We start from the raw sequence: 15980 nt of genomic DNA on the forward strand, positions 1-15980 counted from the left end.
ACCTCCTATATCTGGGTTTATTCATCATGTTAGTATCTCAAGAGGCCTCTGTAGCATGCCACATTTGTGACACTTCCAGAATAATGGTGATAGGTGATCTGGCCTATATGCTTAATTTCTGCAATGCACAAAGTCAATACAGAACCACTAGTGAGTATGCAATTGAAAGCCTGTCAGTTGAGGGGAAATTGACATGCCACTCTGCCACTTCAAACAGGTAGCAAGCAAAGAACAGCTAGTGAATATAAGTGCTGCTTTGTTTCTAATATTTCCTTCTGAGGCAGGATGATATTGTACTGAGCAGGCATTCTGTGAGTGAGTGCTGTCCCAGTTCTGTTTAACAAAGGAAGACTGTGCCCACACTTTGTCTTGGTTCTTGGCTATAGTTTATCTATAGACAGTTCAACTCAAGTTCAACAACCTCTGACATCACAGTGTTGTCTTTATACACAGTCGTTCATGCACTCTTAGAGAAAAAGGTGCTATCTAGAACCTTAAAGGGTTCTTCGGCTGTCCCCATAGAATAACACTTTGAAGAACCCTTTTTTTGTTGCAGATAGAATCATTTTGGTTCCATATAGAAACCATTTTGGCTCCTAACCAATTGTGCTATTTTCTGTTTTGCATTGTTTGTAACTTATTTTGTACATAATGTTGATGCTACCATCTCTTATGACCGAAAATAGTTTATGGATATCAGAACAGCAATTACTCACCTCAAACTGGACAAGGCCCAAACCCCCATCATTCACATGTAGAAAATAAGGAGATAAAGGGGTCGCAGATCAAGGTGCCTTGTGAGAATTTGTCGGCGAGTGGGTAACCCCCCTCTACCATCCGTTCAACTGGCCAACGTGTAATCACTGGAGAATAATCTGGATAAACTCCGTCCAAGATTATCCTACCAACTGGACATTAAAAATTGTAATCGAGTCGTGGCTGAACGATGACATGGATAATATACAGTTGGCTGGGTTTTCCGTGCATCGGCAGGACAGAACAGCTACGTCCGGTAAGATGAGGGGTGGGGATGTGTGTCTATTTTACAATAACAGCTGGTGCGCAATGTATAATATTAAAGGTAGTCTTGAGGTATTGCTCGCATGAGGTAGAGTACCTCATGATAAGCTGTAGATCACACTATAAATGGAGAGAGTTTTCATCTGTACTTTTGGAGCTGTCTATTTACCACTACAAACCGATGCTGGCTCTAAGACCACACTCAACGAGCCATAAACAAACAAGAAAATGCTCATCCAGAAGGGGCACTCCTAGTGGCCAGGGACTTTAATGCAGGGAAACTTAAATTACTTTTACCCTATTTCCACAAGGATGTGAAATGTGCAACCAGATGAAAAAAAACCTCTAGACCACCTTTACTCCACTCACAGAGACGCATACAAAGCTCTCCCTCGCCCTCCATTTGGAAAATCTGACCATAATTCTATACTCCTGATTCCTGCTTACAAAGATGACGCAGATGCTACGCTACAGGACTGTTTTGCTAGCATAGACTGGAATATGTTCCGTGATTCATCCAATGGCATTGAGGAGTATACCACCTCAGTCACCGGCTTCATCAATAAGTGCATCAACGACGTCGTCCCCACAGTGACCATAAGTACATATCCCACCCAGATGACATAGAGCACAGGCAACATCTTCACCGAGCTAAATGTTAGAGCTGCCACCTTCAAGGAGTGGGACACTAATCTGGACGCTTATAAGAAATCCCGCTATACCCTCAGACGAACCATCAAACAGACAAAGCTTCAATACTAAGATTGAATCCTACTACACCGGCTCTGGTGCTCATCGGATGTGGCAGGGCTTACAAAATATGACAGACTACAATGGGAAACCCAGCCGCGAGCTGCCCAGCATAAAAGAGAGCGTACCAGACAGGCCAAATGCCTTTTATGCTCGCTTCGAGGCAAGCAACACTGAAGAATGCTTGAGAGCACCAGCTGTTCCGGAAGACTGTGTGATCACGCTCTCTGTAGCCGATGTGAGCAAAACCTTTAAACAGGTCAAAATTCACAAGTCCGCAGGGCCAGACGGATTACCAGGACGTGTACTCAGAGCATGTGCTGACTAACTGGCAAGTGTCTTCACTGACATTTTCAACGTCTCCCTGACAGAGTCTGTTAGACCTACATGTTTCAAGCAGTCCCTGTGCCCAAGAAAGCGAAGGTATCCTGCCTAAATGGCTAAAACTCTGTTGCAATCATGTCAGTAGCCATGAAGTGCTTTGAAAGGCTGGTCATGATTCACATCAACACCATCATCCCGTAAACCCTAGATCCACTCCAACTTGCATACCACCTCAACACATCCACAGACGAGGCAATCTCAAACACACTCCTCACTGCTCTTTCCCACCTGGACAAAAGCTAAATCCATGTGAGAATGCTGTTCCTTGACTACAGCCCAGTGTTCAACACCAAAATGCCCACAAAGCTTATCAACAAGCTAAGGACCCTGGGACCAAGACTAGATCCAAAAGGCTCCTTAACAGCTTTCACCCTCAAGCCATAAGACTGCTGAACAATTAAATAAATGGCCACCTGGCCTATTTGCATTGACACCCTCCCCCCCCCCTTGTTTTTACGCTGCTGCTACTCACTGTTTATTATCTATCACTTTGAGGGTTGTGCTATTTTTTAACTTTTGTTTGTTTAGTAAATATTTTCTGAACTCTATTTTCTTAAAATGGCATTGTTGGTTATGGGCTTGTAAGTAGGCATTTCACGATAAGGTCTACCTACACCTGTTGTATTCGGGCTGATGTTGAACCCTTTGATGTTGAACACTTTGTACAGAGGGTTTGACATGTAACCCGAAAGAGTTCTACCTGGAACCAAAAAGGGTTATCCTATGGGGACAGCTGAAGAACCCTTTTGGAACCCTTTTTTCTAAGAGTGTGGAGTCATGCTGAATGTATAAGATGCAGATGCAGATCATGTATTTTGACAAGGGAAACAACACTTCCTAATGGTATTTGCATTGTATGCAGAAAGAGGAGTTTGATATCATAAAGATTTGTACTTTGCACAGTAAATGTATAGGCTAAAGGCATTAGAGGGTGGCAGTGTCAAACGGTTGATTTGATATACAGTCCTGGGGTCAGTCTTCAAGCCATGATCTCTGCTAAGAGGACAACGCAATCTACAGTACCAGTCAAAAGTTTGGAGTCACTTACTTTATTTGTACTATTTTCTACATTGTAGAATAATAGTGAAGACATCAAAACTATGAAATAACACATATGGATTCATGTAGTAACCAAAAAAGTGTTCATTATATTTAATATTTAACATTTTCAAAGTAGCCACCCTATGCCTTGGTGACAGCTTTGCACACTCTTGGCATTCTCTCAACCAGTTTCATGAGGTAGTCACCTGAAATGCATTTCAATTAACAGGTGTACCTTGTTAATTTGTAGAATTTCTTTCCTTCTTAATGAATTTGAGCCAATCAGTTGTGTTGTGACAAGGTAGGAGTGGTATACAGAAGATAGCCCTATTTGGTAAAAGACCAAGTCCATATTATGGCAAGAACAGCTCAAAGGTCAGTCAATTCGGAACATTTCAAGAACTTTTACATTTTCTTCAAGTGCAGTTGCAAAAACCATCAAGCGCTATGGCTATGATGAAACTGGCTCATGGAAGGAAGACCCAGAGTTACCTCTGCTGCAGAGGATACGTTCATTAGAGTTACCAACCTCAGAAATTGCAGCCCAAATAAATGCTTCACAGAGTTCCAGTAACAGACACATCTCAACATCAACTATTCAGAGGAGACAGTGAATCAGGCCTTCATGGTCGAATTGCTCCAAAGAAAGGACACCAATAAGAAGAAGAGACTTGCTTGAGCCAAGAAACACGAGCAATGGACATTAGACCAGTGGAAATATGTCCTTTGGTCTAATGAGTCCAAATTTTGAGATTTTTCATTCCAACCGCCTTTGTGAGACGCAGAGTAGGTGAACGGATGATCTCCGCATGTGTGGTTCCCACCGAAGCATGGAAGAGGAGGTGTGATGGTGTGGGGGTGCTACTTTCAGTGATTTATTTAGAATTCACTGCACACTTAACAGCATGGCTACCATAGCATTCTGCACCGATACACCATCCCATCTGGTTTGCGTTTAGTGGGGACTATCATTTGTTTTTCAACAGGACAATGACTGAAAACACAGGTTCCAGGCTGTGTAAGGGCAATTTGACCAAGGAGATTGATTGAGTGCTGCATCTGATGACCTGGCCTCCACAATCACCTGATCTCAACCCAATTGAGTTGGTTACTTTGAAGAATCTAAAATATATTTAGATTTGTTTAACACTTTTTTGGTCGCTACATGATTCCATATGTGCAATTTCATAGTTTTGATGTCTTCACTACTATTATACAATGTTGAAAATAGTAAAAAATTCAGAAAAATCCTTGAAGGAGTAGGTGTGTCCAAACTTTTGACTGGTACTGTATGTGGTGGACATTGGGAACAGCAGTGGGAGAGGGTCATGTCAGAACTGACACCATGTCCTCTCATACACCTAAAGAAGCCAGGACATATTCACAAAAAGCTAGCATATCACCATCACTACACCACTTGAAAACAAAGATCATTTTTACAATAAATTGACACAGTGAAATATTTGACCCATTCTGGGAGCAATTGCTTCTAATTGCGTTTTCATTACGTTTTCATTACATTTGTTAAAAATATAATCACAATAACGGAGGGATGATTTGTCATAATCACTGTCACTGAGGCAAGCGTTGGTCATTATACTACTATGCTAGTTATTCTCCAGGTTAATCATGCTTTCAGAACATTCCTATAGCACTGTATTAATCTTTGTCTAGCGCTCCTTGGCAACCACTAATTCAAATAGTCGAGAAGGGGAGAAAACGTTTCTTAAATGCCTGTAGTGATATTGCCAAGTTACAGGGACTGTCAGCACTGACATTCACAACCATAATAATAAGGACATAATAGGTGTAATTTGTGAGAAAACATTGTGCATTGCTATCATTCAAAATTCAGAATGGTTTCTGTTTACCAGTGCTCATTGCCTAGTCTTTTTTTCCATCAGTTGGTAGTGAGACTGGAGTATTCCTGCCTGGTTCCATTTTAGTGTCTGTGCTAAATGCAAGAGACACAGGATACACAAACGTTATAGCCTGATACTGTATATTGTCTGTGGATATCTATCTAACCATTGTATGGGTTAAATACTGTTATTGTTGAAACATAATATCTGCTATTTTAGTATCCCAGACTCATAGACAATTAAGTGATTATGCATTCATCACATCCATGTCTGTAACTAGGCCTATGCTTTTCAAGGTGACAGAGGGAACGTTTCTGAACAATGAATCACCACCACAGGCATTCTAATAAGATTTTGTTATTTGGCACTGAAAGAAAAGCTAATTTCTACACTCATCTGAGTAAAGGCCTATAGTCAAACAACTAATCCTTGATGAAATACAACCACAACCTAAAAGCCCAATGATTAACGATGGCCAATGATTCAATGATAAAATCAATTGCCTAGTTAAATAAAAGGTTAAATAAAAATAATAAAATCAATAGGGCAATCAGACCGAGGCAAAACTCCCATAGCTCTCCTACTCCTCACACTCCCGACTCCCCTTCTGTTTGAAAAAGAAAACAACAGATGCCAAATTACAAAGGCTGAAAAATAAATTGGAGGACCAGCACAGAAAAATCGACACACGAGTCAAAAGGCTAGTAAGAAGAGACAAACGGGTCTACCTGGAGGAGCTGGCAAGTGCAGCTGAAAAAGCAGTGGCAAGTAACCGGCAAGTAACAGTATACAAATTCACTAATTTAATCTGTGGCAGATCCAGAAGATTGAGACATAAACAATGGGAAAGGTTCAGGTTCTGATAACCTAGGGCTAAAATCGGTCTTGGCTGCAAACATCCTTCTTCCACTCTTCACTGATATCTGGATGAATGGAAAGATACCTTCAGATTGGACAAAGGGAGTCGCCTAAGAAGGTCACACTACCTGACTGCAACAACTGGAAGGGCATTGCACACTTCACAGTTCCCAGGAAGATCTTTTGCAAGATCATCGTACAACGAATGTAGACAAAGCGCTAAAGGAAACTAACAAGTGGGGTGTTAGGGGATGAAGGAGCTGTACAGACCATATCTTCGGGCTCAGGAGCATCATTGTGCAATGCAGTGAGTAGCAACGGCAGCTCTGCATCAACTTTATTCGCTTCTAGAAGGCTTTCGACAGCATCCATCACGAAAGCCTATGGAAGAACTTACGAATTCATGGAATCCCCACCCATGTTGTTAACATCATAATACAGTTCTACAGCAACTGTGGAAACAAACAACACAAGCGGCAGGGTAGCCTAGTGGTTAGAGCATTGGACTAGTAACTGGAAGGTTGCAAGTTCAAACCCCTGAGCTGACAAGGTCGTTCTGCCCCTGAACAGGCAGTTAACCCACTGTTCCTAGGCTGTCATTGAAAATAAGAATTTGTTCTTAACTGACATGCCTAGTAAAATAAAATAAAAAAAGCTTTACTGTGAAGTCTGGAGTTGATCAAGGTTGTGTTATGTCAGCCTTACTCTTCAACCTAGCAATAGATTAGGTCATGCGGCAAACAACAGAAAATCAGGCAAGAGAAATACTATGGACCTTGTATTCTACTACTCTAGAAGACTTCACTGATGGCCTTGTTCTTGTATCACACATTGGACTGGACATTTTCTGAGAAAGAGTTCAGAGACTCGATCCCAAGAATAGATGTTCATTGGAATACAGAGGTGGAGACAGAGCTCCAACAACATCAGCAGAGATGGGACATGGTGGAGAAGATGGTCAGAGACAGACAGAATGGAGAGCCTTTGTTGCTGCCCAAACCTGGAAGCAGGCGTGACATGATTGAGTCAGTGTTGGCCACCAATCCCAAAGAGTGTAAAATGAGAGAGGGCCTCAGAACTGACTCATATTGTAGACACATTAAATATGTATGTGGTGCTTGGCCTGAGGCAGGCTTTGAGACTGAGCGGCAGGTCTTTCTAGTGGCTAAGTGGTTGAAACATGAAACAGGGAGGCTTCAATACTGAGCTGCACAAATCTTTCAGCTGATGGCTATGGGTTTTTGGAAAAGGTTTAGGAGACAGAAATTACTGAGGTTTTCTCTAACAGAAAATAGCTGTTTTGTATTGATGTGGGCTGCTGGTTTCAACACTGACACACACTGTTGTTTTTAATGTCGTTTTAAATGTTATGTAATTTACTCAGATGTCTTCAATGTTTCCATAACTGTTGACCGTTTGATAAACTCCAGGCTTTTGATGTTTCACATTATATGGTAATATTTAATGATTGCCAATACATTGACAAATACTATAAGAAAACAATGATTTTATTTCCTCTTAGGCTGTTGACTGTCTGCTTTTATGTGGAGCCAAAAGACATGGCATTCTTTCAAATGAAATGAGTATGATCCTATTAGTTTTGATCTGGGTTTCTATTACCTAAATGGGCTAAATCACTCGTGAACTCGTGCAACGTGACTTGAATTTAAATATCGAGCATTACTTATACCTAGGCTACAGCATATCTGCAGTGCAAGCATAGTGGTCATTTTTGTTAAATGGAGCTTGAACGGATTTAACATACACACCAATATAATAAATGCATCTGCAGTATGCCAAATTCCAATAAATGTAATGTGTCCACTCTGCCCATGTTATTGTAGTAGCATCCATTTTGCATGGTGAGATGAATCATGCACATACACAGGACTCAACCTTGAATAGCCACTATCCATCAAGCAGCATGTCATCCAAACACAGCTATGTCCCTCAGGCTACAGTTGCCATCTGCATAGCCTACTGTGTACACACTATATACAGTCCATTAGGAAAGTATTTATACCCCTTGACTTTATCCACATTTTGTTACGTTACAGCCTTATTCAGAAATTGATAAAATTGTTTTTTTCCCCTCATCAATCTACAAACAATACCCCATAATGACGAAGCAAAAATTGGTTTTTATACATTTTTGCAAATGTACAAAATAAAATAAACTGAAATATCAAATTTACACAAGTATTCAGACCGTTTACTCAGTACATTGGTTAAGCACCTTTGGCAACAATTACAGCCTCGTGTCTTCTTTGGTAAGACTCTACAAGCCTGGCACACCTATATTTGAGGAGTTTCTCCCGTTCTGCTCTGCAGATCCTCTCAAGCTCTGCCAGGTTGAATGGGGAGCGTCACTGCACACTATTTTCAGGTCTCTCCGGAGATGTTTGATTGGATTCCAGTCCCCCTCTGGCTTGGCCACTCAAGGACATTCAGAGACTTATCCCAAGGCCACTCCTGCATTGTCTTGGCTGTGTGCTTAGGGTCGTTGTCCTGTTGGAAGGTGAACCTTCACCCCAGTCTGAGGTCCTGAGTGCTCTGAAGCAGGATTTTTCTGTACTTTGCTCCGTTCATCTTTCCCTTGATCCTGACTAGTCTCCCAGTACATGCCGCTGAAAAACATCCCCAAAGCATGATGCTACCACCAACATGCTTCACCGTAGGGATGGTGCCAAGTTTCCATTCAGGCCAAAGAGTTCAATCTTGGTAACGTCAGACCAGAGAATCTTGTTTCTCATGGTCAGAGTCCTTTAGGTGCCTCTTGGCAAACTCCAAGCGGGCTGTTGTGCCTTTTACTGAGGAGTGGCTTCCGTCTGGCCACTCTACCATAAAAGCCTGATAGGTGGAGTGCTGCAGAGATGGTTTTCCTTCTGGAAGGTTTTCCTATCTCCACAGAGGAACTCTAGAGTTCTGTCAGAGTGACCATCGAGTTCTTGGTCACCTCCCTGACCAAGGCCCTTCTCCCCTGATTGCTCAGTTTGGCCGGGCACCCACCTCTAGGAAGTCGGTGTTTCCAAACTTCTTCCATGTAAGAATGATGGAGGCCACTGTTCTTTGGGACCTTCAATACTGCAGAAAGTGTTTGGTACCCTTCCCCAGATCTGTGCCTCAACACAATCCTGTCTCGGAGCTCTACGGACAATTCCTTTGACCTCGTGGCTTGCTTTTCGCTCTGACATGCACTGTGGGATCTGTGGGATCTTATATAGACAGGTGTGTGCCTTTCCAAATCATGTCCAAACAATTTAACTTACCACAGGTGGACTCCAATCAAGTTGTAGAAACATCTCAAGGATGATCAATGGAAACAGGATGCACCTGAGCCAAATTTCGAGTCTCATAGAAAAGGGTGTGAATACTTATCTAAATAAGGTATTTCAGTTTTTTATTTTTAATACATTTGCAAAAAAATCTGAGTAGATTGATGAGGATAAAACATTTTTTTTTTTTGGAATAAGGCTGTAACATAACAAAATGTGGAAAAAGTCAAAGGGTCTGAATACTTTCTGAAGGTGCTGTATACAAAAGTATGTGGACACCCTTTCAAATGAGTGGATTTGTCTATTTCTGCCACACCCGTTGCTGACAGTTATATCAAATTGAGCTCACAGCCATGCAATCTCAATAGACAAACATTGTCAGTAGAATGGCCTTACTGAAGAGCTCAGTGACTTTCAACATGGCACCGTCATATGATCGCACCTTTAGCAGGGCAGTTCGTCAAATTTCTGCCCTGCTAGAGCTGCCCCAGTCATCTACGAGTGCTGTTATTGTGAAGTGGAAACATCTAGGAGCAACAACGGCTCAGCCGCGAAGTAGTAGGCTACACAAGCTCACAGAATGGGACCGCTGAGTGCTGAAGTACGTAGCATGTAAAAAATAGTCTGTCCTCGGTTGTAACACAAACTACCAAGTTCCAAACTGCCTCTGGAAGCAACATCAGCACAAGAACTGTTCGTCGGGAGCTTAATGAAATGGGTTTCTATAGCAGCCGCACACAAGCCTATAATCACCAATGCCAAGTGTCAGCTGGAGTGGTGTAAAACTCGCCGCCATTGGACTCTGGAGCAGAGGAGTGATAAATCACGCTTCACCATCTGGCAGGACGAATCTGGGTTTGGCGGATGCCAGGAGAAAGGCATCTGGCTCAATGCCTAGTGCCAACTGTAAAGTTTTGTGGAGGAGGAATAATGGTCTGGGGCTCTTATTCATGGTTCGGGATAGGCCCCTTAGTTCCAGTGAAGGGAAATGTTAACACCACAGCATACAATGAATGATGTTCTAGACGATTCTGTGCTTCCAACTTTGTGGCAACAGTTTGGGGAAGGCCCTTTCCTGTTTCAGCATGACAATGCTCCAGTGCACAAAGCGAGATCCATGGTTTGTCGAGATTGGTTTGGAAGAACTTGACTGCACAATGCCCTGACCTTAACCCCATCGAACGCCTTTGGGATGAATTGGAACGTCGACTGCGAGCCAGGCCTAATCGCCCAACATCAGTGCCCGACCTCACTAATGCTCTTGTGGCTGAATGGAAGCAAGTCCCCGCAACAATGTTCCAACATCTAGTGGAAAGCCTTCACAGAAGAGTGCAGGCTGTTATATCAGCAAAGGGGGGACCAACTCCATACTAATGCCCATGATTTTGGAATGAGATGTTTGACAAGCAGGTGTCCACATACTGTATGTAGCTACACTACATGACCAAATGTATGTCTGAGGAGAATCAGCAGAGGACCCAAGTAACAAGAGCAACCAGCAGAAAGGTGTTTCTTTGTTATTTTGTATTTGTCCAGTTTTAGATCACTGTTTTAAATCACTGAATGCAATTATTTATTTATAGATCAATTAAATAGAAAGAGCCATGTTGAACTAGTCCTCTAATTTCTTTCAGGAATATGGAGTTAGCTGTCTTTTTTATTGTGGACACCTGGCACAAAGTCATCAATATCTTTCAACACAGATCCAGTACAGCAGGGAGTTTCTTCTCCAATGGAATAATCCCCCAAATCCTCCCTCAGATTTAATTTACCCAAATGCATTTGATCCTTTATTTAACTAGGCAAGTCAGTTAAGAACAAATTATTATTTACAATGACAGCCTAGGAACAGGGGGTTAACTGCCTTGATCAGGGGTAGAACAACAGATTTTTAACCTTGTCAGCTCTGGGACTTGATCTAGCAACCTTTTGATTACTGGCCCAACGCTCTAACCACTAGGCTACCTGCCACTCCCCACCACCAGCGAGCTACACCGCAAGGCGAGAAAACTGGGTGAGAGGGTTAGTCCGGGAAAGGGCGAAGCGTCAGTCTCTGTTGCACATTCCTCTGGCCATTCCAGCAAATGGTAATTATTTTCCTAACAAAACTGATGAACTGCAAGTCCCTGTTCGTTTCAACATGTATTCAGAGATGCCTGTATTCTGTCTCTCACTGAGACATCCTGTAGCTTAAGGATAAGGATTTGGACTCGGAGCTGGTGATTGACGGGCTTACATCCACTCAAAACTCTTTTTGATGAACGCAGTGCCTTTAGATAGAACAAACTCAGAAAAAGCCCCGGACCTGACAACATACTGTAGGTATCCGCCTGCTCACCTCCTGTGCAGAGGAGTTAGGCCCTATCTTTAATTTTATTTACGTTATCACTCAGCCAACAGTCTACTGTGATTCCAGTCACCAAGAACAACCACCCAAAGGTTCTTAATGACTCTGAGTTCAGATTCACAAAACCTTCTTAAAGAAGGTTAACTGCCATGTTTTCCTTAACTATAGATTTAAGAAGAAAGTTAAGCAAAGTTGCTATTCCTTAAAAAGGTTATTGGAAATGTTTTTGCGCCATTTCTTATGCTTCTCCTTGAGCAAAAAGTTAAGAGGAAATTAGATTCTTGAAAATAAAGTTATTGGAAATGTTCTTCATTCCAAAATAGCTAAACCCTTGACTTAAACTGGATTTTGTAATTATAAAAAAGCATTGTAAAAGTATGCTAGACATTTATAGAATAAATCATATCAATTTTTCTGTTTCTGTGAATGAATTAGTTATTGCATTTTACAATTTTAAATGGCTTTTGGTGAATGTCTGTTAAATGTCTGATGAATGTCTGACGAATGTCCGAATGTGTGAATATAAAACCAACTTTAGCTTGGTGTTAAAAGTTAGCTAGTGTTACTCATGCACTAATCAATATGTCTTGCTTTACAATGTAGCTGGCTAACAATACAGCCCTTAACTTATGCATTGATTCAGTACGCTCCTCCTCTGTCAATGCAATTTTCTTCTTGTCATTAGTCCAAATTTGCGCTTAGTCGATTAACAAAGTGTCAAGTTACTTTTCAATGTATTCCCGAAAACCTGAAGTCGCCATCCAAGTACAAAGTAGCCAGGGGGTGCGGGTGCACCCAGGTGAAACAACACCAACATCATTGCTTGCTTGCATGACCTTTGTGCAGTGAAAGGAAAATGCCATGCTTGCTAACTTGGTTAGCTATGTGACTGTCAGCTCTTTTTTTATAACCAAGTAAGACAAAAAATAAACGTTCAATCAGTACTGAGTGAATAAACAACAACAAAAATTCCTGTCAACCTCTATACTGTCCATTTTAAATTGGGTCAAGAGAATGCATTCATGAGAGTGTTCATAGCGTAAGGTTACCACTAGTTACCACAGCCACACAGTATAAATGGTCTATATCGTAAAAATGTGTCTTAATATAAGGTTAGGGTTGGGCACAAGGTTAGCAGTGTGGTTAGGTTTCAAATCAGATTTTAAGAAGAGAAATGTTAGAAATAGATGGAATTTATGACTTTGTGGCAATGGTAACTAGTGACGACCAATACAAAGGTCCTAGGTGCGCTTCTCGGATGAGACATTTTAGCATTCCCTTTCGTGTATAGTTTTGACACCTCCTCCCTGTCCCAACACAATTGCTTATTTTCAATTATTAGGTTGCTCTTAAAAGAGCATTGTTGAGTGGCAATGGACAGGGACTGTGGGGTGTGTACTACTGTGTGCGTTTGCTAATAGTGTGTGATTGCGGACCGTAATTTGGGGCGTTCCTGCAACCCATTGGTTCCTGCATAACCCCCTCCCCAGGCTGTAACACAAGAAAATGTGGAAGACGTCAAGGGATACGGATACTTTCTGAAAGCACTGTATACATCATTTTAATGGCAGGACACGGTAAAGTCCATTATTCCATTGAAGAGTGTGAATTAGGCTGTTTGAGAAGGTTTGAATCCTAAGCAACCTGCACAGACGTTGTTTGAAGTAGAATATATTAACATAGCTACTGTAGTAAGTCAAGTTGTGTGCTGGAAAACCTTGGTAGAGCATGGGTGGAGTAGGCATTGGTGCTCATGTAAATGTCCTTGCTTTTTCGGGACCAATACCTACTTCTCACTTAAAATGTAATGGTTTGTTTTTACTATATCATAAGTGTGATCCCCCCCCCAAGCAGAGGTCCAGCTCTGGAACTTTGATATACCCATAGAGTATATTATGTGCAAATATATAGAAGAATTTGCCAAACTGGTAAAGCTTCATATGACACCAATTGTTGGTTTGTAGCACATACAGATGAAACATGATGGAGTCTTAAAGGAGGCCTGGGTAAGGCCAAAATGTCTCAAATATTCCAACTTCAATGAACTATTTCTCAATTATGCTTTAAGATACAAATGTAAAATATTTCAACAATCCTTCCTCTAAAGAACCCTTCTATGGATTACATTTTGTAATAAAATCAAATGTAAGCATTTCTTTGGTTCTAGTTTCAAGAGGAATCAACCATAAGTCAACCTTTTCACTCACAACACTGCAGTTGCCTTAAATTATGCAGAACGTTAGAAAAAGAGGCTTGATTTAAAGTAGATCTCGATCTGCCTCCTCCCCTGCCTCCCCTCCCCAACACACAGCAGTAGAGAGCGGAGTCTGTCTGAACTAACATTGTCATTTTCCACTCAATGTTTCAAGTGCTACTCCTAGCCTATGTATCACTTATGTTTTCCATTAATGCATCCTATAACGATGCCATGTCTGTGGGAAAGGGAATCCTCATTGGTGACTGGACATCACTGCAGTCTTTACTTAATCAAGAAAACACAAACGCATTTCCCATGCACTCACTGGTTGTCGAAGATTCATGGCATTGGTTTTCTCCGCAATGATGCAAATCCATGTTGGAGTTCACTGAGTTGATCAGACTAATCAATTCAATTGGTTTATATCTTACGCACACTCACAGGTGGTTGCAGGAAACGGAGCTAATATGCAAAATAGCGGCAGAATGCACACTGGTTTCTTGGAATACCAAATCAAACGAATGATTGAGATTAAAAACAACAACTCCTCAAAATATATTGGATTTTTGTCCTGCTGCAAGGCCAATCTGTAATTTAGAAAAATGTCATGTCAAAGGGGGCATAAACCAATGAATTTGATTACTGCAGGGACCACAGTATATGGGTGAGGCAAGCCATAAAAAGACTTCCCGGTGCTGTAATATCATTACGATGGTGAGTCAGTCAGTGGACCTTGTTTCCTCCTCTCCTCCTGAGCACTGCATCTGTTTTTTGTCATTAGATAGACATGCACTGGCATCAGACGACCCATGCAAGTACCCTGATCAAATCTGACCTGCAGAGCTTGATGGACACCAGACCTGTTGGCTGACAGGTTGTTTGAACCTTTACTTTACCACAAGCTAGGTCCAACTGAGAGCTCTTCTTTTCAAAAAAGGATCCTTAGCAGAATTTCTATTTTACAACAGTGACCTGGCCAAGAGAACAGCTCCGGGTTTACAAAACAACAAACAACATATACATCAACACATTAATAATTCACGTCTTCACATCACATCTTTCTACAGCAAGACACAGCTTGTTGCTCACCATTCCTGCTGTGGTTCATCGATGACCAGGAGGATCTTGAACTTCTTGGGTGTCGTGACCGCGGACTGCTCCACCAGCCCTGCTGAGGCAGCAGTCTGCTTGACTACGTTGGTTATGGAGCTGAAGAAGCCTGCCCCGCTGGACTGGGACGGCTGGGGTTTCCTCTCCGGGGCCGGGGAGGGGGTAGGGGAGGTGACGGGCGGCGTCGACCCCACCGTGGGAGATTTGGGTGGGGCTGCTGTAGCTGGGGAAGGCTGAGCGGGATCAGGCCTCTGGAGGTCCGTCATGTAGCCATTGGGCAGGTTGGAGATGAAGGTGCTGTCAGAGAGACGCCGGCGCAGGTAGTTCATAGCTGGAGAGCTGTTAGAGCAAACGGATCAACGACGGCTGGATATGAAGAGTCCTTAAGGGGATGGTTGAGTCCAGACGATATCACCTGAGGGTCGTATTAATTTGCAGAAGATGCCACTTCCCAGTGTGCAGCTGGTTGAAGGCTCAGCTCTTCTCCATGCAAACTCCCAGTGAATGTAATGTGTTTCCTCCCAGCTCAGCCGTGCATCCTCAGAGCTCCCCTCACTGTGGCCGTGACGCTATTCTTCCCCTCAGCCAATCGAACTGCCTCTCTGCCAGCCTGAACGACTGCAAAAGATGCTCACACTCTCCACCCCTCCTCCACTCTCTCCTCCCTACTCCCACTCACTCGTATCGTATGCGTGCCTGCCTCCTCTACCCCTCCCCCATTCTTTACTGCCTCACAAGCGTTACATCTTTTCGTACTTCTGCAAAAAAAAGGGGGGGGGGGGGTAAGAGGGGTTTCCAATGGAAATGCCTGGGGTAGTAATATCGAGGAAACCTCCAATACAGACTGCACCCTTCTCTCTCCTTATGTTGCCTCCCTGTCCTTAGCTGCCTGTGCCTAATACAGCTTTGGGGATGTAGAGAGAAAATGGCTGTTTGGTCTGGTGTCGGTGTGGACAATCGTACATGCTGTTAAAACCCCTTCCTTCACGTGGTCATGTGATGGATTTATCCTTCATCATCAAACAGCCGATTTAACTGAGGAAAGTCCCCATGCAGCCATTCAGATTCATCCAAGTGGACTTGTTTTAAATATTTACATTTTTTTTAAATTGGTAAATATTGACATATCTTTACTA

The 15980-nt window shown here is 42.4% G+C and overlaps 1 protein-coding gene across 1 annotated transcript in view; it reads right to left on the reverse strand.

Moving 5' to 3' along the window:
* syn2b (synapsin IIb) overlaps nucleotides 1-15755 on the reverse strand; it is a 40328-nt gene extending 24573 nt beyond the window's left edge. Inside the window, exon 1 of the mRNA XM_020505959.2 lies at nucleotides 14824-15755. Within this exon, the coding sequence (XP_020361548.1) occupies nucleotides 14824-15173 (350 nt within the window). The 5' untranslated portion in view covers nucleotides 15174-15755. The remainder of the gene's footprint in view (nucleotides 1-14823) is intronic.
* Between the last annotated feature and the right edge of the window lie 225 nt (nucleotides 15756-15980).

Source organism: Oncorhynchus kisutch, linkage group LG17 (assembly GCF_002021735.2).
Source record: "Oncorhynchus kisutch isolate 150728-3 linkage group LG17, Okis_V2, whole genome shotgun sequence".
Taxonomy (NCBI): Eukaryota; Metazoa; Chordata; class Actinopteri; order Salmoniformes; family Salmonidae; genus Oncorhynchus; species Oncorhynchus kisutch.